At 51.8% G+C, this 24,781-nt stretch overlaps 2 protein-coding genes across 4 annotated transcripts; both read right to left on the bottom strand.

The window, feature by feature from the left end:
* Positions 1–84: 84 nt before the first annotated feature.
* IL27RA (interleukin 27 receptor subunit alpha) lies at positions 85–20,319 on the bottom strand. 3 transcript variants are annotated; one of them, XM_032265716.1, is made up of 14 exons: positions 19,935–20,004; positions 19,534–19,651; positions 11,814–11,971; positions 11,568–11,725; positions 10,029–10,191; positions 9,851–9,924; positions 7,703–7,886; positions 7,419–7,607; positions 4,725–4,826; positions 4,493–4,651; positions 2,770–2,895; positions 1,628–1,721; positions 1,355–1,448; positions 85–1,239 (listed from the first exon to the last, which is right to left on the bottom strand). In XM_032265716.1, exons 3-14 carry the CDS (start codon positions 11,893–11,895, stop codon positions 1,042–1,044), a joined length of 1,623 nt encoding a protein of 540 aa, XP_032121607.1. In that variant the 5' UTR covers positions 11,896–11,971; positions 19,534–19,651; positions 19,935–20,004; the 3' UTR covers positions 85–1,041. The 3 variants fall into 3 exon arrangements, with proteins under 3 accessions (XP_032121607.1, XP_032121608.1, XP_032121606.1); XM_032265715.1 differs by lacking the exon at positions 19,935–20,004 and adding an exon at positions 20,067–20,319 and having other exon boundaries at positions 86–1,239; XM_032265717.1 differs by lacking the exons at positions 11,814–11,971; positions 19,935–20,004 and having other exon boundaries at positions 19,534–19,832.
* A 188-nt stretch (positions 20,320–20,507) lies between these two features.
* Positions 20,508–24,575, bottom strand: RLN3 (relaxin 3). Its single transcript, XM_032265850.1, has 2 exons — positions 24,231–24,575; positions 20,508–21,338 (listed from the first exon to the last, which is right to left on the bottom strand). Exons 1-2 carry the CDS (start codon positions 24,502–24,504, stop codon positions 21,100–21,102), a joined length of 513 nt encoding a protein of 170 aa, XP_032121741.1. The 5' UTR covers positions 24,505–24,575; the 3' UTR covers positions 20,508–21,099.
* Between the last annotated feature and the right edge of the window lie 206 nt (positions 24,576–24,781).

Below are 24,781 nucleotides of genomic sequence, written 5' to 3'. Positions count from 1 at the left end.
GGGCTAAACCCTGCTACAGCGAAAGAATATGAATCCGTGAGAGTATAGATTGAGTTGCTGTAACAAAAAAGACCTCAAAGCTACAGTAGCTATAAAAATATAAACGTTTATATTTCTCAGTGGTTCTGATCCATGTGGTGATTCAGGATTCAGGTTCCTTTCTATTTCTTCCCCCACCTTCCCCTTGGGTATGGCCAAAACTGGATCATAGGCATGTGTTATGTTCCAGCTCAGAAGGAAGGAAAAGGTACGGGGGAGCCCCACCCAGACCCTGTGTTGGTACGTGTCACTTCCGACCACATTCTGTTGTCAAGAACTCAGTCCATGCACCTCGCTGCAAGGGAGCTGAGATGGTGCCCAAATGTGGGGCACCGCCTTTTCTTTTCTTTTTTTTTTTCTATTTACCTTTCTTTTTTTTTTTTTCTTTGTTTTTATTTATTATTTATTTTTGAGATAGAGTGTCATTTTGTCACCCAGCCTGGAGTGCAGTGGTGCACACCACAGCTCTCTGCAGCCTCAGAATCCTGGGCTCAAACGATCCTCTTGCCTCAGCCTCCCAAGTAGCTGGGACTACAGGTGCATGCCACCATGCCCAGCTAATTGTTTTTGTTTTTGATGTTTTGTTTTTGTAGAGAGGGGTCTCACTATGTTGCCCAGGCTGTGTCTCGAACTCCTGGACTTAAGCGATCCTTCCACCTTGGCCTGCCAAAGTGCTGGGATTACAGGCTTGAGCTACTGTGCTGGGCTCCAAATGCAGTTCTGTTACAGCGGAACAGATTTTGGCAGGCAGCTGCCACTCTCAAATTTCACGTATTTTCCTTTGCTCCATCTTCCATCCATGTCTTCCCCAGGGGGGCGAAGCCCTTCTCAGTAGGAGTCCTTCAGTCCCAGCTCTGCTTGGCTGGGTGTCCTCAGTCAAGTGACTCAGCCTCTCTGAGCCCTCCATGTCTTCATCCATCAAGAGGGCTAATCCAGGACTGGGGTGCAGCCTGCATGAGCACCCCTCTGGCCTGGCTGGCAGCCCCCAGCCAGAGGTAAGGTTCAGGCCAGAACCTGCGGCCTGAGGGGCCCCAGAAGCCCAAGCTCCTCGGGTGTGGGCAGGAAGTGCTTCTCATACCCAGAGTCAAGCGGGGCGGTGGCCCGGGGCTGCTGGGGGGACTCCATAACCGGCGGTGGTGGCTCCATCTCCTCTACTTCCAGTATGGGGAAGTCCCTAAGGGGCTGGGCCTCAGGGACTTGCTGGGAAGAGATGAACCTATAATCCTGCCCCAGCCACCCCTGCCCACACCTCACCCCTCCCTACTGCTCCAGGACTCCCCGATCTCTGCTCTGACAAGCCGGCCGCTGGACTCACCTGTATGTGGGGCTGGCCTGAACTGCTGTTGGCAGGATCAGGAACCTTCTCCCAGACCCAGCGGGGCAGCATCTTATGCCGTAGGTGGTGGCACCTGGCAAGCCGGGAGGAGTCAGGGCAGCGGATCCAGGTGGCCAGATGCCCCAGCCCAGGGTGCAGGGGCCATGAATGTGACTGAGCCCCGAGGCCTCCCTTCAAGCCCCATGGAAGCTCAGCAAGATGGCCAGTTGCCTTCCCCACATGGGCAGAGATGTACGCATCTGACAGCCTCACCTTCCAGAGGTGGCCAGCCTCAGGCCACAGCCCATCAGGAACAAGACCCACAAGAACAGGAGGCCCGGCAGAACTTTCCACCTCAGGGTGTTATCTGGTAGGGTAGGGAAGAGATCATTCTTAATTTTTTTATTTGATTTGATTTTGTTTTTGAGATGGAGTCTCGCTCTGTCGCCAGGGTAGAGTGCAGTGGCGTGATCTCGGCTCACTGCAACCTCTGCCTCCCGGGTTCAAGTGATTCTCCTGCCTCAGCCTCCCAAGTAGCTGGGATTACAGACGCATGCCACCACACCCAGCTAATTTTTGTATTTTTAGTAGAGACGGGGTTTCACCATGTTGGCCAGGCTGGTCTCAAACTCCTGACATCGTGATCCGCCCGCCTTGGCCTCCCAAAGTGCTGGGATTACAGGAGTGAGCCACCACACCTGGCCAAGAGATAATTCTTAATTTTTTATTGTATTGTATTTATTTTATTTTTATTTTTGAGACCGAGTCTTGCTCTGTCGCCCAGGCTGGAGTGCAGTGGCACGATCTTGGCTCACTGCAACCTCCGCCTCCCGGGTTCAAGCAATTCTCTTGTCTCAGCCTCCCAAGTAGCTGGGATTACAGCCGCATGCCACCACACCTGGCTAATTTTTGTGTTTTTAGTAGAGACAGGGTTTTGCCATGTTGGCCAGGCTGGTCTCAAACTACTGACCTCGAGTGATCCACCCACCCCAGCCTCCCAAAATGCTGAGATTATAGGTGTGAGCCACTGCGCCTGGCAGTTCTTATCTTTTTTTAAAGGCAGTGTCTTGCTATGTTGCCTAGACTGGAGGGCAGTGGTGTAATCAGCCTACTGTGGCCTCCAACTCCTGGGCTCCAGCGATCCTTGAGCCTCAGCCTCTCCAGGAGCTGGGACAGCAGGCGTGTGCTGCCGCATCCAGCTGATTTCATTTTTTGTAGAGATGGGGTTTCACTATGTTGTCCAGGCTGGTCTTGAACTCCTGGGCTCAAGTGATCCACCTGCCTCAGCCTCTCAGAGTGTTAGGATTACAGGCGTGAGCCACTGTGCCCTGCTTCCATGTAATGAATCCAGACGCTACCTCTACCCCCGTGGAGCCCACCCCATCCCTGTGGCAACCCCATCCCAACCCCCCTACCTGGTAGGTGAAGCCGGAGGATGGGACCAGGAGGGCCTTGTCCAGCGATGGTGGATGCCATCACCCACAGCTCACAGGGACCCCAAGGAAGGTCAGGCAGGGTGACACTCTGTGTGTTGCAACTAACTGGAGAACACAAAGAAGTTGGGGAGGTGGTCAAGCCTACCCCAGGGCCTTTGCACGTGCTCTTCGCACTGTCTGCAATGCAACATTCTCTTCCAGGTATCTGCATAGGTCCCGCCTCATTTATTTATTTATTTTTTTGGAGATGGAGTTTCAGCTTACCGTGATCTCAGGTTACCACAGCCTCCACCTCTGGGTTCAAGTGATTCTCCTGCCTCAGCCTCGCGACTAGCTGGGATTACAGGTATGAGCCACCACGCCCGGCCCCTTGCTTCATTCTCTGCTCAGCACTATCACCATCTCATACACTGCTTAGATATTATTTTGTTTTGTTTTTTGTTTTTGGTTTTAGACAGTCTCACTCTGTCGCCCAGGCTGGCGTGCAGTGGGACAATCTCGGCTCACTGCAACCTCCACCTCCCAGGTTCAAGCAATTCTAGTGCCTCAGCTTCCCTAGTAGCTGGATTACAGGTCTGCACCACCATGCCTGGCCAATTTTTGTATTTTTAGTAGAGATGGGGTTTCACCATCTTGGCCAGGCTGGTCTGGAACTCCTAACCTCAAGTGATCTTCCCGCCTTGGCCTCTCAAAGTGCTGAGATTACAAGCGTGACCCACCATGACCAGCCTTCTATATATATTTTTAAAATAATATATAAATATCGGCCAGGCGTGGTGGCTCACGCCTGTAATCCAAGCACTTTGGAGGCCAAGGCGGGCGGATCACCTGAGGTTGGGAGTTCAAGACCGGCCTGACCAACATGGTGAAACCCCATCTTAAAAAAAAATAAATAAAATATAATAATAATAATAATATATAAATTTTGTAGATATATATGTACATATACATATAACTTTTAACTTAGTGACATGTAAAATTTTGCAAGGTACAATCAAGGCAAGGTAATTATGTTAAACACAAGTCTATCAGACAGAAAAACTGAAGTACTGATGTATTTAGGGGTGAAATGACACCAAAGACTCTAAGGAAAAAATATATATGCCAGATAAATTTAAACAAGATTAGCAAAATAGACCAAGTGCCGTGGCTCACGCCTGTAATCCCAGCACTTTGAGAGGCTGAGCCGGACGGACCACCTGAGCTCAGGAGTTCGAGACCAGCCTGGCCAACATGATGAAACCCTGTCTCTACTAAAATACAAAAATTCCCCTGGTGTGGTGGCAGGTGCCTATAATCCCAGCTAATCGGGAGGCTGAGACAGGAGAATCGCTTGGACCCGGGAGGCAGAGTTTGTAGTGAACTGAGATCATGCCACTGCACTCCAGCCTGGGTACAGAGTGAGAATCCATTTCAAAAAAAAAAAAAAAAAAAGGGAACCATACCATGGAGTTTTGTCATCCTTTTATCTTTTTCACTAATAAAATATGACAAGCATCTTTCTATGTCAATAAATATAGATTGGCATCTTCATTTTTAATGGCCTAATGAGACTCCATTACACTGACAGCCAAGAGGGCATCGATGACACCATGTATGGTCCCTGGGCCAAAGAGGCCCACGTGGGGACAAGGCGGGGGGCTGACTGATGGGTGGGTCTTGTGGGGGCTGGGAGGACAGGCTGGCAGGCAGGGAAGCTCACCATTCATGCAGACGGAGGGGCGGTTTCCACTCCGTGAACACAGGGTGTAATGGGTGAGGTGGCCCCGAAGCTGGTGCCTTGGGACTTCTCCCCATGCTATGACAGGGGTCCCTGGAGGGGCATCTTGGAGTCGCCAAAGTGTTGGCCCTACTAGGGGTGCTGAGGAGGAAGGCAGTAGGTCAAGGTTGGCCTGGGTTCTAGGAGCCCCCCATCCTCCAGCCCCACTTCTTACCTAGTTCCTCTCTGAACCCCCAGACGGGGGGTGCAGAGGCCAAGCCGGAAGCAGAGACTGCGGTCACAGTGATTCGATAGGGGACCCCGACCGTGAAATTCCCTGAGTGACAAAGGAAAAAAGACCAGTTAGAGTTGGCTCTCCTTCCCCTGCTCATTTCCTACTTGCTAGGTGTCTTCATTGGGGTCCCCAGAAGGACACCCTCAGATAAGGATTTGAGTGTCAGTCATTTATCTGGGAGGTAATTCCAGAAAATCCCAATTGGGCAGTAGGGGAGTGAAATGGGGAAGAAACAAATTCTCACTGTGGACAACTGCATCCCCTGAGATGCAGTCCCACAGGGGACCTCTTGGGGACAGCAGAGAGCAGGCATTGTAGAGTCAGCCCAGCTCAGGAGGAGGGAGCTGGGGTATTTATCCACCAAGCCTCATTACTTATGGTGGAGGGCTGCTTCTGAGGGCCCTTAACTCTTCAGTATTTCCATCTTGCTTCTCCAGCAGGAAAATGCCTCAGTGACCAGAAAAAGCCCTCAGGCTGGGAAACATAAGTGTGGGCAGCTGGAAGGGGCCTTGGGGCTCTGAGGTGGTCAAACATAGAGCGGGCAATTGACAGCACCTGCCTTGGTAGCTGAGGCTGCTGCAATCCCTCCTCTAATTGGAGATTGAATCCTATGGCATCGACGTACCCTTCCCCAACTAGGAATTTTCCATAACTGGGCCTTGACTTCTTTTTTTTTTTTGGGGGGGGGCTTGACTTTTTTGCCTCATATAGCCTTGTGGGTCTTGGGATTGTGTCCTAAATTTGTCATCGAATATCTTCTCAGCTCTTCCAAGTCCTTTTATTTATTTATTTATTTATTTATTTATAAGGATTTCTTGCCAGGTACAGTAGCTCATGCCTGTCATTCCAGCACTTTGGGAGGCCAAGGCAGGCGGATTGCCTGAGCTCAGGAGTTCAAGAACAGCCTGGGCAACGTGGAGAAACCCCACCTCTACAAAAAATACAAAAACTAGTGGGGCTTCGTGGTGCACGCCTGTAATCCCAGTTCCTTGGGGCCCTGAGGTGGAAGGACTGTGAGCCATGGAGGTTGAGGCTGCAGTGAGCTGAGATCACGCACTGTCCTCCAGCCTGGGTGACACAGTGAGACCCTGTCTCAAAAAAAAAAAAGGGCCGGGCCCAGTGGTTCATGCCTGTAATCCCATCATTTTGGGAGGCTGAGACAGGTGGATTATTTAAGGTCATGAGTTTGAGACCAGCCTGGCCAACATAGTGAAACCCCGCCTCTACTAAAAATACAAAAATTAGCCAGGTGTGGTGGCAGGCGCCTGTGACCCTGGAGGTTGAGCCACGAGATTTGCTTGAACCCCAGAGGCAAAGGCTATAGTGAGCTGAGATCTCACCACTGCACTCCAGCCTAGGTGACAGAGCCAGCCTCTGTCTCAAAGAAAAAAAAATAAAGAAGGCTGGGCGAGGTGGTTCATGCTTGTAATCACAGCACTTTGGGAGGCCAAGGCAAGCAGATCACTTGAGGTCAGGAGATGGAGACCAGCCTAGCCAACACGGTGAAACCCAGTCTCTACTAAAAAAAAAAAAAAAAAAAAAATACAATAATTAGTTGGGCGTGGTGGCATGCTCCTGTAGTCCCAGCTACTCAGGAAGCTGAGTCACGAGAATCACTTGAACCCAGGAGGCGGAGGTTGCAGTGAGCCGAGATCACAGCACTGCCCTCTCGGAGGTGGAGGTTGCAGTGAGCCGAGATCACGCCACTGCACTCCAGCCTGGGCCACAGAGTGGGATCCTCCAAAAAGCAAACAAAAGTCTTATGTGAATTTACACTACTTTATTATTTATTTATTTACTTATTTATTGAGACTGAGTCTCACTCTGTCATCCAGGTTGGAGTGCAATGGCGTAATCTCCGCTCACTACAACCTCCACCTCCCAAGTAGCTGGGCCTACAGGCATGCGCCACCACACCCCGCTAATTTTTGTACTTTTAGTAGAGATGGGGTTTCACCATATTGGCCAGTCTGGTCTCAAACTCCTGATCTCAGGTGATCTGCCCACCTCAGCCTCCCAAAGTGCTGGGATTACAGGCGTGAGCCACGAAGCCCAGCCATCACCTTACTTTAATCATAACACTCCCTATCTCTCTTTTTTTTGAGATGGAGTCTCGCTCCTGTCACCTAGGCTGGAGTGCAGTGGCATGATCTCGGCTCACTGCAACCTTCACCTCCGGGAGGGCAGTGGTGTGATCTCGGCTCAAGCCATTCTCCTTCTTCAGCCTCTCCAGTAGCGGGGATTACAGGCATGCGCCACCATGCCCAGCTAATTTTTGTATTTATTTATTTTTTTTTTTTAGAGATGGGGTTTCACCATATTGGTCAGGCTGGTCTCAAACTCCTGACCTCAGGTGATCCACCTGCCTCGGCCTCCCAAAGTGCTGGGATTACAGACATGAGCCAACGCGCCCGGCCTAATTTTTATATTTTTAGTAGAGACGGGGTTTCGCCATATTGGCCAGGCTGGTCTTGAACTCCTGACCTCAGGTGATCCACCCGCCTCGGCCTCCCAAAGTGCTGGGGTCATAGGCGTGAGCCACCGTGCCCAGCCACACTCCCTCTTACAAATCCACCCATCCCTCTCCTGTTCTTTAACAGCTGTGATGGAAACCCAGGTGACCCCAGGCCTCACCTGGTAACAGAGCACTGAGGTTCCCAGGGGGAAGCCAGACCCAGTTGAGTTTCTCTAGGGGGTCCCCATCTCCAGCCCAGTCCACTACGTGCTCCTGTGGCTCCCCAGGCCCTGGCTGCCAGGTCACCAGTAGCTCCGTGCTCCCAGCGATGCTGCTGACGGCCACGCTGTGGGGGGCAGAGGCTGAATCTGGTGGGTAGAGAGAAGATGTCTCAGCTGCCCACTCAGCAAGGCACCTCCCACCCCTCCAGGGCGCCGAGCGGAGGGAGGCCACAGTCTCTTACCCAAGCAGACCAGAGAGAGCTTGGTGAGAGGCTCCCAGCTTGTGGCGTTGACAGCAGACACCCTGGCCCACTCTGCCCCGCTGGGAATAGAGGAATTGCAGCAGGTAATTCCTTCCAGACTCAGCTCATGCCCTCCAACCCAGAACCAGACTTTGTAGCTCACCTGTACACAGGGCCCTGGGGGCTGAGGGAGGAAGGGAAAAAGGAGTTAATGTGTCCCATTAATCAGGCACATACATGTGTCTCCCTGAGGTCACCTGATAAACCACCAGTCAGTTACGTATTTTTTTTTTTTTTTTTTTGAGACAGAGTCTCCCTCTGTCGCCCAGGCTGACTGCACTGATGTGATCTCAGCTCAGGGTAACCTCCACCTCCCAGGTTCAAGCAATTCTCCTGCCTCAGCCTCCCGAGAAGCTGGGACTACAGGTGCACGCCACCACACCTGGCTAATTTTTGTATTTTTAGCAGAGACAGGATTTCACCGTCTTGGCCAGGATGGTCTCAAACTCCTGACCTCGTGAGCCACCCTCCTCGGCCTCTCAAAGTGCTGGGGTTACAGGTGTGAGCCACTGCGCCTGGCCTCGTTTTTTGAGACTGAGTCTTGTTCTGTCACCCAGACTGGAGTGTAGTGGTACAATCTCAGCTCACTGTAGCCTCCACCTCCGGGGTTCAAGTGATGCTCCTGCCTCAGCCTCCTGAGTAGCTGGGATCATAGGTGCCCACCATCACACCCAGCTAGTGTGTGTGTGTGTGTGTGTGTGTGTGTGTGTGTGTGTGTGTATGTGTGTTGGACAGTTTTGCTCTTGTTGCCCAGGCTGGAGTGCAATGGCACGATCTTGGCTCACTGTAACCTCCTCTGTGATCTCGGCTCACTGCTGAAACCTCTGCCTCCCAGGTTCAAGCGATTCTCCTGCCTCAGCCTCCTGAGTAGCTGGGATTACAGACATGTGCCACCATGCTTGGTTTATTTTGTATTTTTAGTAGAGACAGGGTTTCTCCATATTGGTCAGGCTGGTCTCGAACTCCCAACCTCAGGTGATCCACCCGCCTCAGCCTCCCAAAGTGCTGGAATTACAGGCATGAGCCACTGCACCTGGCCTAATTTTTATATTTTTAGTAGAGATGGGGTTTTAGTAGAGATGGGGCATGATGGTGGGTACCTATAACCACCTACTCAGGAGGCTGAGGCAGAAGAATCACTTGAACCTGGGAGGCGGAGGTTGCAGTGAGCCAAGATCGCACCATTGCACTCCAGCCCGGTGACAAGAGCGAAACTCCATAAAAAAAAAACACCAAATAAAAATAAAATATTGCATTAGGCCAGGCAGGGTAATTTACAATTGTAATCCCAGCACTTCGGGAGGCCAAGGTGGGAGGATTGCTTGAGCTCAGGAGTTCAAGGCCAGCCTGGGGGCAACATAGCCAGACCTCACCTCTACAAAAATAAAATAAAATAAAAAATCTGACTGTAGTGGTGTGTGCCTGTAATCCCAGCTACTTGGGAGGCTGAGGCAGGAAAATTGCTTGACCCCAGGAGGCAGAGGTTGCAGTGAGCCAAGATTGTGCTATTGCAGTCTAGCCTGGGCAACAAGAGAGAGACTCCACCTCAAATAAATAAATAAAAGATACTGGATTGTGTGGTCCAAGAAGGTAGAGGACCACACCTGTCATTGTGTTCCTTTGCTTATTTGCTGAGAGCAAGGGGCAAGCGATGGCTGGCATATAGCAGGCGCTTCACAGATTTGAATCAGTGAGGACGACCGCGCCCTTGTCTGCCATTTTATAATACTTTTTTTTTTGAGATGGCGTCTCACTCTTGTCACCTAGGCTGCGGTGCAGTGGCACAGTCTCCACCCACTGCAACTTCCACCTTCCAGGTTCAAGGGATTCTCCTGCCTTAGCCTCCCGAGAAGCTGGGACTACAGGCGTGTGCCACCATGCGTGGCTAATTTTTGTACTTTTAGTAGAGACAGGTTTCACCATGTTGGCCAGGCTGGTCTTGAACCCCTGAGCTCAAGTGATCTACCCACAGCGGACTCCCAGAGTGCTGGAATTACAAGCGTGAGCCACCTTGCCTGGCCTTATGTCAGTGTTATTTAGGGGTTTTCTGACACGTACAGAGACATGTAGCTGGTCCCTGAGGCTCACCTTCCATAGAAGCAAGGGTTCCTCTCCTCCAGGCGTCCCACAGAGGCTCCCTGATACCCACACATCTTTTGGAGCTGGCAAGGTTGAGGAAACGGGGGAACAAATGAGCGGGACAAGATTGGACAGACTTCCGGGGGTAGGAGGGACGCGGATCGAGGGCCAGCCCGGACATCCTCACCAGAAGGCGGTGTCTGGAAGGACAAAATGGGGCTCCACTCGCCCCACAAAAAATCCTCTTGTTTCTCCATTCGGCAGCGGCCGTGCACTTTGTAGCCAGTGGCTAGCTCCAAATCTTGGATCTCAAGAGGGGCCAGGGGTACCGTCTTCAGCTCTGGTTCCAGCTAGGGGAGAGACAGGCGAGCGTGGCAGGGCCAGGGCCTGAGTCAAGGGTACTTGAACTTAACTTTTTTGTTGTTTTATTTTCGGTTTTGGTTTAGAGACAGTCTTCTTCTGTGGCCCAGGCTGGAGTGCAGTGGTTCAATCTTGACTCACTGCAACCTTCACCTCCCGGGTTCAAGTGATTCTCCCACCTCAGCCTCCTGAGTAGCTGGGATTATAGGCACACACCACCACACCTGGCTAATTTTTGTTTTGTTTTGTTTTTTGAGATGGAGTCTTGCTCTGTCGCCCAGGCTGGAGTGCAGTGGTGTGATCTCAGCTCACTGCTGAAACCTCTGCCTTCCAGGTTCAAGCGAGTCTCCTGCCTCAGCCTCCTGAATGGCTGGGACTACAGGCACGCGCCACCATGCCCGGCTACATTTTTTTGTATTTTTAGTAGAGGCGGGGCTTCACCATGCTGACCAGGATGGTCTCGATCTCCTGGCCTTGTGATACACCTGCCTCAGCCCCCAAAGTGCTGAGAGTACAGGCCCTCAGCCTCCCAAGTAGCTGGGATTACAGGCGCCCGTCACCATGCCCGGCTAACTTCTGTATTTTTAGTAGAGACAGTGTTTCACCATGTTAGCCAGGCTGGTCTCAAACTCCTGACCTCAGGTAATCCGCCCACCTTGGCCTCCCAAAGAACCTGGGAGGTGGAGGTTGCACTGAGTTGAGATCGCACTGCTGCACTCCATCCTGGGTGACAGAGCAAGGCTCCATCTCAAAAAAAAAAAAAGTGTAAAGTCTGGTACCCCATATCCTTCTGGGGTCTCCTTGCTCTGAACTTGTCTTCCACTTCCCTGCTGTGTGACCTTGGGAAAACTGCTTAACTCCTCTGAGGTTGACCTTTCCCAGCTGTGAAATAGATATATATATATATTTTTTTGAGACAATCTTGCTCTGTCATCCAGGCTGGTGTGCAATGGCGCGATCTTGGCTCACTGCAACCTCCGCCTCCCGGGTTCAAGCGATTCTTCCTGCCTCAGACTTCCAAGTAGCTGGGATTACTGGTGCCCAGCACCATGTCCGGCTAATTTTTGTATTTTTAGTGGATACCAGATTTTGCCATGTTGGCCAGGCTGGTCTCGAACTCCTGACCTCAGGTAATCCGCCCACCTTGGTCTCCCAAAGTGCTGGGATTATGGGCGTGAGCCACCGCGCCTGGCCATGGGAGGAAGATTTGTAGCTGGACAAGAGGCGCATGCAGGCCTTTTGTGTGGCATGCAGACGGAACCCAGGGGCAGACACAGAATGAGTCCTGGGCTGGGTCTCTGATCCCGGGATGATGCCTCAGTCCCTGCCCAGGATAGGATGGGGAGAAGAGGACCGCAGCACTCACCAGGGTCCAGGCCACCTCCTGGCATCTTCGGTAGTGGAACTGGCAGATCAGAACCTTATGAGATGGCCACGTAGGTGGGGTCCAATGGACTGTGGCCTCCAGGGGGTCATCCTCAGAAAAGTCCACGTCAGGACCCAGCCGGGGGGCGTTTGGCTTCACTGGGAAAGGGGAGACCAGGGTGTAGTGAGCCACGCCCTCCAAAATCACCCACCCCACATAGAGCACCCCACCGTCCCGCCACATTACTTTGGGTTTCCAGGTTCACGAAGACGGGGGGCCAGAGAGGCTGGCCTGTCTTAGTCCCCCAGACAAGGAGTTTGTCAGACATGGTGAGCTGTTCCCGAGGAATGGACACCCAGCTCTGCCCGGCCGCCACTGCCACTGTCTGGGTTTTGTTGGAACGGCTGTGAGGAGAGAAGCAGGGATGAGACATATGCTCGGCTAGTCCCAGGGCCGCGGATTACCACCCTTGAACCGACAGAGTGGCTGCAGCCTGCTCTGCTTGGGTTCAAATCCCACCTCTGCTGCTTCAGACCTGTGTGACCTTGAACAAGTAACTTATCTTCTCTGTGCCTCAGTTTCCTCATCTACAAAATGAGGGTGATAAAAGTAACTGCTCTTTTTCTTTCTTTTTTTTGAGACAGAGTCACCCAGGCTGGAGTGTAGTGTGATCTCGGCTCACTGCAACCTCTGCCTCACGGGTTCAAGTGATCCTCCCACCTCATCCTCCCAAGTAGCTAGAATTACAGGTGTGTGCCACCATGCCTGACTAATTTTTTTGTATTTTTACTAGAGATGGGGTTCACCGTGTTGGCTAGGCTGGTCTTGAACTCCTGACTTCAAGTGATCCACACACCTTGGCCTCCCAAAGTGCTGGGATTACAGGTATGAACCACTGTACCCGGTTGTAACTGCTCTTTTCTCTCTCTCTCTCTCTCTCTCTCTGTTTCTCTCCTTCCCTACCCCTCCTCTTACCTCCCTCTCCTCCGTTTCCCTTATTTTCCTTCCACTCCTTCCCTTCCTCTCTTTCCCTTTCTCCCTCCCTCCCTTGCTTCTTTCTTTTATTTTTTATTTTTATATTTTTTAATTGAGACAGAGTTTCACTCTTGTTGCCCAGGCAGGAGGTACACTGATGTGATCTCGGCTCACTGCAACCTCCACCTCCCAGATTCAAGCGATTCTCCTGCCTCAGCCTCCCGAGTAGCTGGGATTACAGGCATGAGCCACCACGCCCAGCTAATTTTATATGTTTAGTAGAGACGGAGGTTTCTCTATGTTGATCAGGCTGGTCTTGAACTCCCGACCTCAGGTGATCCACCCGCTTGGCCTCGCAAAGTGCTGGGATTACAGGCCTGAGCCACCGTGCCTGGCCCTTTCCTCTCTTTCTTTCCTCCCTTTTTTTTTTTTTTTCAGAGACACGACCTCACTCTGTCACCCAGGCTGGACTGGAGCGGTGAGATCATTGAACTCCTGCAACCTTGAACTGCTGGGCTCAAGTGATTCTCCTACCTCAGCCTCCAGAGTAGCTGGGATAACAGGTGTGCATTACAATGTCCAGCTAATTTGTAAATTTTTTGTAGAAATGGGGTCTTGCTATGTTGCCCAGGCTGGTCTCCTCTAATTCTTGGCCTCAAGCAATCACATACTGAGACTCCCATCTCTACAAAAAAATGTTTTAAGAATTAGCCAGGGGTGGTGGTGTGCACCTGTGATTCCAGCTACTTGAGAGGCTGGGGTGGGAGGATCAGTGGAGCCCAGGGGGTTGAGGCTGCAGTGAGTTGCAATCACGCCACTGCCCTCCAGCCTGGGTGACAGAGTGAGACCCTGTCTCAACAACAACAAAACCATATGTGCGTATATACAGAAGGAGAAAGAGGCCGGCGTGGTGGCTCACACTTGTAATCCCAGCTCTTTGGGAGGCTGAGGCGGGTGGATCAAGAGGTCAGGAGTTTGAGACCAGCCTGGCCAACATGGCAAAACCCAACCCTGTCTCTATTAAAACTACAAAAATTAGCTGGCATGGTGGCGTGCACCTGGAATCCCAGCTACTTGGGAGGCTGAGGCAGGAGAATCGCTTGAACCCAAGAGGTGGAGGATGCAGTGAGCCAAGATTGTGCCACTGCACTCCAGCCTGGGCAACAAGAGCAAGACTCCACCTTAAAAAAAAAAAGCTACGAAAAAAAAAAAAGAAAGAGCCGGGCATGGTGGCTCACGCCTGTAGTCCCAGCACTTTGGGAGGCCAAGGCAGCAGATCACCTGAGGTCGGGAGTTCGAGACCAGCCTGACCAACATGGTGAAACCCCGTCTCTACTAAAAATACAAAATTAGCCGGACATGGTGGCGAATGTCTGTAATTCCAGCTACTCGGGTGGCTGAGGCAGAAGAATCGCTTGAACCCAGGAGGCGGAGGTTGCAGTGAGCTGAGATTGTGCCTCTGCACTCCAGCCTGAGCAACAAGAGCGAAACTCTGTCTCTTTCTCTCTCTCTGCGTGTGTGTGTGTGTGTGTGTGTGTGTGTGTGTGTGTGTGTGTTTGTGTGGTATATATACACAATGGAATACTGTGCGCGGTGGCTCACGCCTGTAATTCCAACACTTTGGGAGGTTGAGGCAGGCAGATCACTTGAGGTCAGGAGTTTGAGACCAGCCTGGCCAACATGGTGAAACTCAGCTCTACTAAAAATACAAAAATTAGCCATGTGTGGTGATGTGCGCCTGTAATGCCAGCTACTTGGGAGGCTGAGGCACAAGAGTCGCTTGAACCGGGAGGCAGAGGTTGCAATGAGCTGAGATTATGCCACTGCACTCCAGCCTGGGTGAAAGAGCGAGATTCTGTCTCAAAAAAAAAAAAAAAAGAAAAGAAAAGAAAAGAAAAGAAAATCTTGGCCAGGCATGGTGGCTCACATATGTAATCCCAGCACTTCAGGAGGCCGAAGCAGGCAGATCACCTGAGGTCAGGAATTCAAGACCAGCCTGACCAATATATGATGAAACCTGACCAATATGATGAAACCCCGTCTCTACTAAAAATACAAAAATTAGCCAGGCATGGTGGCACACACCTGTAATCCCAGCTACTCGGGAGGCTGAGACAGAAGAATCGCTTGAACGCAGGAGGCGGAGTTTGCAGTGAGCCGAGATTGTGCCATTGCACTCCAGCCTAGACAACGAGCAAAACTCTGTCTCAGAAAACAAAAGGAAATCCCGTCATTTGTAACAACATGGATGGAACTGGAGAACATTATGTTACGTGAAATAAGACCCGGAAAGACAAACACTGCATGTTTTCACTGATACACATGGAGTCTAAAACCTCTGAACTCCTCCTAGAAACAGAGTAAACTGGTGGTTACAGAGGCTGGGGGGAGAAGATGATGGTCAAAGAGCACAAAATCTCAGGCCAGGCATAGTGGCTTACACCTGTAATTCCAGCATTTTGGGAGGGCAAGGTGGGGGGATCGCTTGAGCCCAGGAAACTAGCCTGGGCAACTGAGCAAGACTCTGTCTCTACCAAAAAAAAAATTATTTACTTTTTAAATTATTCTTACCTTTTTTCCCTCCTTTTCCTCTTTCTTCTTTTTTATTTGAGACAGAGTTTTGCTCTTGTTGCCCAGGTTGGAGTGCAATGGCACGATCTCGGCTCACCACAACCTCTGCCACCCAGGCTCAAGCGATTCTCCTGTCTCAGCCTCCTGAGTAGCTAGGATTACAGGCATGCGCCTCCACACCCGGCTAATTTTGTATTTTTAGTAGAAATGGGGTTTCACCACGTTGGTTAGGCTAGTGTCAAACTCCTGACCTCATGATCCGCCTGCCTCGGCCTCCCAAAGTGCTGGGATTACAGGTGTGAGCCACTGTGAGCCACTGCGCCCGCCCTTTTTTTTTTTTTTTTTTTTTTAGAGAGATGGGTCTCACTATGTTGCCCGGGCTAGTCTCCAACTCCTGGGCTCAAGCCAGCCTCCCAAATTGCTGGGATTACAGACATGAGCTACCACTACAGGAAATTTTTAAAAATTAGCTGGTCATGGTGGCGCATGGCTGTAGTTCCAGCTACTGGGGAGGCCGAGGAGGGAAATGGCTTGAGGCCAGGAGTTTGAGGTTGCGGGGAACTATGATCGCACCACTGAACTCCAGCCTGGGTGACAGAGCAAGACCTCTTCTCTAAATAAATAAATCAATACATAAATCAATAAAACTAAAATAAAAATAGAAAGAGGGACCTTCTCTGACTCCCCCTCCCTGCACCAATTAAAACTAGGCCCCTGCCGGGCGCAGTGGCTCACACCTGTAATCCTAGCACTTTGGGAGGCCAAGGCGGGTGGATCACCTGAGGTCAGGAGTTCGAGACCAGCCTGACTGACATGGAGAAACCTCCATCTCTACTAAAAATATAAAATTAGGGGGAAGAGGCGGCAGGCAAGAAGAAACCCCTGAAACAGCCAAGGAGATGGACGAGGAGATAAGGCTTTCAAACAGAAACAAAAAGAGGAGCAGAAGAAACTCGAGGATCTAAAATCGAAGACCGTGGGGAAGGGGCCCCTGGCCACAGGTGGAATTAAGAGATCTGGCAAAAAGTAAGTCGTTCCTGTGCCTGAGGAGACGGTGACCCTTTATTTCATCTGTAAACATCTGTGTTCCCTGCCACAACATCTTTTGCCACCGATAGCTGGAATCATCTTGGAGGTGTTGTACATTTAAGAATAAACTTTTGTTAAAAAAAAAAACAAAAAACAAACTTAAGGCCAGGTGCGGTGGCTCATGCCTGTAATCCCGGCACTTTGGGAGTCCAAAGCAGGCAGATCACGAGGTCAAGAGATCGAGACCATCCTGGCCAACAAGGTGAAACACCATCTCTACTAAAAATACAAAATATTAGCCGGGCGTGGTGGTGCGTGCCTGTAATCCCAGCTACTTGGGAGGCTGAGGCAGGAGAATCACTTGAACCCAGGAGGCAGAGGTTGTGGTGAGCTGAGATTGCGCCACTGCACTCCAGCCTGGGCAACAAGAGTAAACCTCCAAAAAAAAAAAAAAAAAATCTAGGCCCCCCCCTAGAGGTGAATGGTAGCCAGGATAGCACCATGGGAACATACTTAATGTCACTGAACTGTACAGTTAAATATGGTTAAGATCGTAGATTTGGGCCATGCATGGTGACTTGCGCCTGTAATCCCAGCACTTTCGGAGGCCGAGGGAGGTGGAGCTCTTGAACCCAGGAGTTTGAGACCAGCTTGGGCAACATGGTAAAACCCCATGTTTACTAAAAATATATAAAAACATTTGCTGGCTGTGGTGGTGCGTGCCTGTAGTCCCCGCTACTTGGGAGGCTGAGGTGGGAGGATCACCTGAGCCTGGGATGTCGAGGCTGCAGTGAGCTGTGATTATCCCACTGCACTGCAGCCTGGTGACAGGAGTAAGAGTAAAACCCTGTGCCCACAGAAACTTTGGAAAGATCGTAAATTCTATGTTGTATGGTTTGTTTGTTTGAGTGTTGCTCTGTCACCCAGGCTGGAGTGCAGTGGCACAATCTCAGCTCTTTACAACCTCTGCCTCCTGGGTTCCAGCAATCTTCCTGCCTCAGCTTTCCGAATAGCTGGGAATGCAGGCGCTCGCCACCACGCCTGGCTAATGTCCGTATTTTTAGTAGAGTTGGGGTTTCACCATGTTGGCCAGGCTGGTCTCCAACTCCTAACCTCAGGTGATCCGCCAGACTCAGCCTCCCAAAGTGCTGGGATTACAGGCGTGAGCCACTGCACCCAGCCTGCTGTGTATGTTTTAACCACTATTATCAGAAATAATGATAATAATAAAACCCAGGACCTCTGTCTTCCATTCTTATCTTTTGCTGACTTAGCCCTTCACTTAGCCCAGTTTGAAATTATGAGTTTGTGCTGGGTGCAGTGGCTCACGCCTATAATCCCAGCACTTTTGGAGGCCAAGGAGGGCGGATCACCCGAGGTCAGGAGTTAGAGACCAGCCTGATGAACATGGTGAAACCCCGCCTCCACAAAATCACAAAAACTAGCCAGGTATGATGGCACACCCCTGTAATCCCAGCTACTCCAGAAGCTGAGGCAGGAGAATCGCTTGAACCCAGGAGGTGGAGGTTGCAGTGAGCCGAGATTGTGCCATTGCACCCAAGCCTGGGCAACAGAGCGAGACTCCATCTCAAAAAAAAAAAAAGAAAAAGAAAAAGAAATTATGAGTTTCCAGGTATGATTCATTATGAAGGAACACAGGTCTCTTCCTCAGACTACGGGCCCCATGAGGGCAGGGCTTTCTGTTTATCTCTTTCATTGTGGCATCCCCAGCACCACACTGAATAATCTTTTCACATGCTCAGAGATGTTAGGTGAGTTGCCTAATGTCACACAGCAATAAAAAACAGCTTCCCATTATGAAGCATTTTCTCCTTGCCAAGCACCTAACTCTTTGAATACTCAGACTCAACCTTCAGAGGCAGGTTCCATTATTACTTCCCTTTTTTAATTTTTTTGAGACAGTCTCAGCCTGTCATCCAGGTTGAAGTGCAGTGGCACCATCTTGGCTCACTGTAACCTCTGCCTCCTGGGTTCAAGTGATCTTCCCACCTCAGCCTCCCGAGTGGCTGGGATTACAGGCATGCACCAACACGCTGGCTGATTTTTGTATTTTTAGTAGAGATGGGGTTTCATGATGTTGGCCAGGCTGGTCTTGAACTCCTGACCACAAGTAATGTGCCCACCTCGGGCTCCCAAAGTGCTGGGATTATAGGCATGAGCCACCATGCCTGGCCTATTTCCCTTTATTTATTTATTTATTTATTTGAGACAGAGTTTTGCTCTTGTTACCCAGGCTGGAGTGCAATGGCGCGATCTCGGCTCACCGCAACCTCCGCCTCCTGGGTTCAGGCAATTCTCCTGCCTCAGCCTCCTGAGTAGCTGGGATTACAGGCATACGCCACCATGCCCAGCTAATTTTTTGTATTTTTAATAGAGATGGGGTTTCACCATGTTGACCAGGATTGTCTCGATCTCTTGACCTCGTGATCCATCCGCCTTGGCCTCCCAAAGTGCTGGGATTACAGGCTTGAGCCACCGCGCCCGGCCTTCCCTTTATTTATATTATATTTTATTTTTTTAAGAGACAGGCTCTCTAAAACTCTGAACTCTTGAGCTCCTGGGCTCAAACGATCCTCCCACCTCAGCCTCCCAAAATGCAGGGATATCAGGCTCGAGCCACCTCACTTGGCCCTGTGATTGCCATTTAATAGAGAAATGAAAAGGAGACTCAAATAGGGAAAGTGACTTGCCCAGGGTGACACAGCAAAGAAATGAGGACCAGGCACGGTGGCTCACACCTGTAATCCCAGCACTTTGGGAAGCTGAGGCGGATGAATCACCGGAGGTCAGGAGTTCAAGACTAGCTTGGCAAACATGGTGAAACCCTGTCTCTACTAATAATACAAAAAATTAACCAGGCCTGGTGGCGGGCACCTGTAGTCCCATGAGAGGCTGAGGCAGGAGAATCAGTTTGAACTGGGGGAGTGGAGGTTACAGTGAGCGCAGATCACGCCATTGCGCTCCAGCCTAAGTGACAGAGCTAGACTCCGTCTCAAAAAGAAAAAAAGAAATGAGGAGGGACACTAGAATTGAAGGGCTTCAGAGTATTGGGGGAGGGGGCAGACTCCTGTGACTTTTCTTTCTTTTTTCTTTGAGGCAGAGTCTTGCTCTGTCCCCCAGGCTGGAGTGCAGTGTGGGATCTTGGCTCACTGCAATCTCTGCCTTTCAGGTTGAAGCGATTTTCCAGCCTCAGCATCCTGAGTATTAGGGGCCTCCCCCCCACCCCACCCCCGCTAATTTTTTGTGTGTACATTTTTAGTATAGACAAGGTTTCACCATGTTGGCCAGCCTTGACTCTTGGAAAGCAGCCTGGGACCTGCGCGGCCACCTCCAAAGCCTCAGTTTCCCCACATCGCCTCCCTGTACTCACTACTTTTGGCTCTGGAGGTGTAACTTGGAGGGGGCTCCCAGGTCCCCAAGAGGCTCCCATGAGCAGTTCAAGTCGCCGAAGGGCCCAACTCCGTGGCACTGCAGTGGCCCAGCGCTGCCTGGAGAGGGAGGCAGAGGGTCTCAGGGAAGGGGATCGAATTCCCCCCTTCTGCCTGCATACCCCAGAATTTGGACTTCTGACAGTTGCAAGGTCGGGGGGCGCTTAGGGAAAAGAGCAGCCAGCAGGAAGCGGGGCGCTAGGTACCCCTCCCCGGGCTCCAGGCAAAACCCCCCTTTACCCGTGCTCGCCACATCCTGTAACCACTCAGAGAGCTCCCCCACCCCGCCCCGGGGCTCCGGTTCGGAGCTGCCGCCCATTCCCCAGTGTCGCAGGGTCCCTACCGCGGGAGGAGCAGAGTGTCGCCTGCACCTCCGCTGCTCGCTCGGCAAACGGCGTGGCTCACCCTGGAGCATCGGCGCCTTCGCGGGAGCGCAGCGGCTGCGCCCGGGACACGAGCTCCCTCCAGCACTCACCCTGGGGACGCGTCCGCTGGAAAAGCACCCATAACAGAGGCAGCAGCGCCAGCTTGGACAGCGGCCATGGCCGGAAAGGGGCGCCCCTGCCTCCCCGCATGGCGCCCCCCGCGCGCCCCGAGTCAGGCCTAGCCCTGCCGGGCCCGCGCGACCGCGTTGCTCGGCTCCCAGCTCTGGGTACAGCGCCGGAGGCGGCGACGGGAAGCTGAGCCACCCCTGCAGGCCGCCTCCGCACCTTGTGCTCCTGGTCCCCGCCCCTTCCCCGCGACGGAAAGTCCCTGGCTGGGCCTGCTGAGGGGGAGTGGAGAGGCGACCTGAGGCGTCTGGGGGTGGGGGACTCCGAGGGGTGTACCACGTACCGCGCGCTCCCTGAAATCTTTCCCACGCTCAACACCCACCCACACCCACGCGCGCGCGCGCGCACACACACACACACACACACACACATATACTCTGCCAAAGGCTTGAAGTTTTTATTATTGGAGTTTGGGAAGATTCTCATGTGCCCAGAGCTCTCCTGGGGGGACCACCTGCCACCTTTACTGGGGTCCATGGCCTTGGAACTCTGGCAGGGGAGTTGGAGGGAAAGAGGCTGGAAGGCAAGGAAAAGAAACGTGCAAAGGCGGGACTGAGACAGAGGCTTAATTTGAGCTGGCCATAGTTTGGACTGGGCAGGGGACAGGGGTCTCCCTGTGGCCGGTCTAGGTAGGGTAGGGACCCAGTTGTAGCAGTGGAGTGTGTAAGCCAGGCAAACACATGGTTTGGGCTGGGGAGAGGTCAGGGGTCAGGATCAGGGGCCCCCACTTGGCCAGGTAGGGGCACAGCTTGCTCAGGGGACAGGGTCATGACAGGCTGGTCAAAGGGCAGGTGCGGTCGGGAGACTGTGCCTGGCCATAGTGCCTGGCCTCTGTGACTTGCAGATGAATGAATGAATGTGTGAGGCTCGAAAGGCAGGTGCCCAGCCAGAAACCGGTCTAGTGGATGGCAGGACTGGGGCATTGGTCCTGGCGCCCATGGCTGCCCAGCCCTCGAACTAGCAGAGGCTGCTGATTTCACTTTTGCTACAGCCCCACTTGCAGCAGCTGCTGGAAAGGCCAGCCAGGACATCTCGGCTGCCCCGAAGAGCCCGGGTGCTTCCTTGCCAGCTGGGTTGCATCCTGTAAAAGGCCTGGGGGGACTTGGTCAGGGTCAGCCACTTGCTGGACCCCACAGCCTCATCCAGCTCGCGTGCCAGATGGTCTCCATCATCGTCTGCATCCGGGAAGCTGTCTCCTGCAAAAGATGCATAGTGCGTGCTCAGGGCTCAGCTGCCGCTACACCCACAGTCCTAGCTCCTGGTCTAGCTCTGATCTGTGGCAGAACCATAGACAGAGTTCACAGACATAGTTCCGAGTTTTGATTCCACCCAGTCCTGGTGGAAGCAAAATCTGCCTGGATAGGCAGATTGTTCAACCTTACTAAGTGTGACTTTCCTCTCCTGTCATTTATTTATGTAGCATTGTTTTTGGAGACGGAGTCTTATTCTGTCACCCAGGCTGGAGTACAGTGGCGTGATCTGGGCTCACTGCAACCGCTACCTCCTGGGGTTGAAGTGATTCTCCTGCCTCAGCCTCCTGAGTAGGTGGGATTACAGGCATCTACCACCAGGCCCAGCTAATTTTTGTATTTTTAGTAGAGACAGGGTTCACCATGTTGGCCAGGCTGGTCTCAAACTCGTGACCTCAAGTTATCCACCTGCCTCAGCCTCCCAAAGTGCTGGCATTACAGGCGTGAGCCACTGCACCCAGCCTCCCTTACTCTTTATTTAATTGAGGACCTGGTACATTTGGCAGCTGGGCTGGCTGAGCATGAATCCAGCCTCTCCAAGCTATAATCGTTAGGAAGTGAATTTACTTCTTGGAGCCTCAGTTTTCTTTTCTGCAAAGTGGAAAAAAATAATTACTCCAAACTTCTCAAGCTTTATAAGGAGTAAATGAGTTAATATCCATTTTTTTAAAAACTTAGAACAATGAGGCATGACAAACACTCAAAAATGATTGTTTAGGCCAGGCACAGTGGCTCACACTTGTAATCCCAGCACGTCAGGGCCCCAGGCAGGAGAATCACTAGAGCCAAGAGTTCAAGAACAGCCAGGGCAACACAGCACTACCCTGTCTCTACAAATAATAAAAAGTTGGACATGGTGGCGCAAGCCTGTAGTCCCAGGTACTCAGGAGGCTGGGGCAGGAGAATTGCTTGAGCCCAAGAGGTCGAGGCTGTGAGGCTGCAGTGAGCTGTGATCACACCACTGGGCAACAGAGCAAGGCTCTGTCTAAAAAAAAAAAAAAAAAAAAAGATAATCATAATTTATTCAGCACTTACTGTGTGTCAAACAACATTTTAAGTGCTTTAGCAGGTTAATTTCTTTATTCCTCTCAATGAAACCAGATGAGGTGGGTGCAGTTCTTATCACCCCCATTTTCCAGAAGAGACCACGAAGGCAGGACTTAGTAAAGAATTTGCATGGCCAGGTACAGTGGCTCATGCTTGTAATTGCAGCACTTTGGGAGGCTGAGGTGAGTGGATCACCTGCGGTCAGGAGTTCGAGACCAGCCTAGCCAACATGGTGAAACACTGTCTCTACTAAAAATACAAAAATTATCGGGGTGTGGTGGCACAAGCCTGTAATCCAAGCTACTTGGGAGGCTGAGGCACGAGAATCGCTTGAACCCAGGAGACGGAGGTTACAGTGAGCCGAGATCGCACCACTGCACTCCAGCCTGGGTGATAGAGTGAGACTCTGCTTCAAAAAAAAAAAAAAAGAAAAAAAAAAGAAATTGCACACGAACACATAGCTGTTATGTTGTAGAGCTATCTGAATCCAAGTGGTGTGTCTGCTAGGTCCACGCTCTTTCCCATCCTCCTTCTCACCATCATGAATATCTGTTGATTTGCCAGTCTCCTGCCCCTCATGAAGCGAGGTCTCCTCTTCTCTCAGCTCTCCTGATACCTCCCAGACTGTGCCTCTGCCCTGCTTAGACTCTGCCCTAATCTGCTCTGACTTAGTCATACCACTCAATCCTGCAAGGTTCAGGACCTGTGTTTCCCATTCAGAGATACACTCAGAGACTCTAATCTCAGCACTTAGGGAAGCCAAGGTGGAAGGATCACTTGAGCCCAGGAGTTCGAGACCAGCCTAGGCAACATAGTGAGACCCCCTGTTTCTTTTTTTTTCTTTTTGAGACAGAGTCTTGCTCTGTCACCAGGCTGGAGTGCAGTGGCATGATCTCGGCTCACTGCAACCTCTGCCTCCTGGGTTCAAAGGATTCTCCTGCCTCAGCCTCTTGAGTGGCAGGTGCCTGCCACCATGCCCAGCTAATTTTTGTATTTTTAGTAGAGACGAGGTTTCACCATGTTGGCCAGGATGGTCTCAATCTTTTCACCTTGTGATCCACCCGCCTCAGCCTCCCAAAGTGCTAGGATTACAGGTATGAGTCACCGCACCCCACCTTGAGACCCCTGTTTCTACCAAAAAAAAAATCTAAAAACTATCCAGGTGTGGTGTCAGGTGCCTGTGGTCTCCGCTACTCTGGAGGCTGAGGCAGGAGGATTGCTTGAGCCTGAGAGGTCGAGGCTACAGTGAGCAGTGATTGGGACACTGCATTCCAGCCTGGGGAATAGAGTGAGATCACATCTCAAAAAAAAAAAAAAAAAAAAAAAAGACACTCGGAGATGGGAGGAAAAACCAACTTGTGGGGAGGGTCACGTATTAGGTGGCAAAATCCGGCTATGTGTATACCACATGCTTCACATGACCTGCTGGAAAGGGTTGGGAAACACTTGAGTGTTGTCCTTGTGAATGACGCTCTCCCACCCTCACCTCTGGACCATACAAGCAGCAGCTTTGCTTTGCACAGGGCTTGGTTGGCGCATAGCAGGTGCTCAGAAAGGAGTAGACCGTCCTCCGACTTACGGCCCTCATGCATGGCTTGCAACCTCCCAGCCCAGCTCTGCAGCTCTGCTAACTCCTGAGCACTTGTTTCAAGGCTGGGCAGGTGTCCCTAGCTGGTTGTGGCCGGGCGGGGACCCTCCTCCTCCAGCAACCTTCTCTCATCTCTGTCCTTAGCTCCTGGACCCATCCAGGCGCCCGTTCCCCACCTCCATCCTCTTTTCCCCCAGCCTCACCCATAGCTTCACGGGCCAGGATGTCCGATCGCCTCCACCGGGAGCCCCCGCAGGTGAAGATGACTGCTCGGATGAACTCTCGGCCGCAGAGCTTCACTCCGTAAGAAGCTGCCCGGGCCTCGGCCCCCCGCCACAGCTCCCCGGTCAGCACCCACATCGCCAGGAGCAGCAGCAGCCTGTACCTGGCCATGCCGGACAGAGACGCCTTGGATTCGAGAGCGGGCCAGTGTCTCCGCTGCCTCCTGGTCCCCCATTTATACATCGTGGCTCCCATCAACTCTGCCTGAAGAAAGCTGAGTGCTTCCCTTATCTTTCCCAGCAGAGGGGAGACAGGCACGGCCCCCCCAACCCGACCTTTCTCATGTCCCCGACGAAGTGATAACCTTTCTCAAGGGACAGGGTGACATGGCCCAGCTCGTTGTCATCATCATCGACAGAGAGGCGAGAAGGCTTTGATTCTGCAGAGACCAGAAACGTATAATCCCAACGCAAGCAGACACCCGCAACGTTAGAATCCTGGACCTCTTCAAAGGTAACGATAACAACAACAG

Source organism: Sapajus apella, unplaced genomic scaffold, assembly GCF_009761245.1.
Source record: "Sapajus apella isolate SASKATOON/1434 unplaced genomic scaffold, GSC_monkey_1.0 scaffold152, whole genome shotgun sequence".
In the NCBI taxonomy this organism is placed as follows: Eukaryota; Metazoa; Chordata; class Mammalia; order Primates; family Cebidae; genus Sapajus; species Sapajus apella.
Note: the sequence above shows the minus strand (reverse complement) of the source record. Positions and strands in the feature narration are given on the sequence as shown.

Coding starts and splice junctions, on each gene's coding strand:
- IL27RA (XM_032265715.1), bottom strand. CDS start 20,166: ATGCGGGGAGGCAGGGGCGCCCCTTTCCGGCCATGGCCGCTGTCCAAG. Junction 19,652..20,066: donor CCAGCGGACGCGTCCCCAGG/GTGAGTGCTGGA, acceptor CTCCCTCTCCAG/GCAGCGCTGGGCCACTGCAG. Junction 11,726..11,813: donor CGTGAACCTGGAAACCCAAA/GTAATGTGGCGG, acceptor CCCCTTTCCCAG/TGAAGCCAAACGCCCCCCGG.
- RLN3 (XM_032265850.1), bottom strand. CDS start 24,504: ATGGGAGCCACGATGTATAAATGGGGGACCAGGAGGCAGCGGAGACAC. Junction 21,339..24,230: donor CCTGGCCCGTGAAGCTATGG/GTGAGGCTGGGG, acceptor CATCTTTTGCAG/GAGACAGCTTCCCGGATGCA.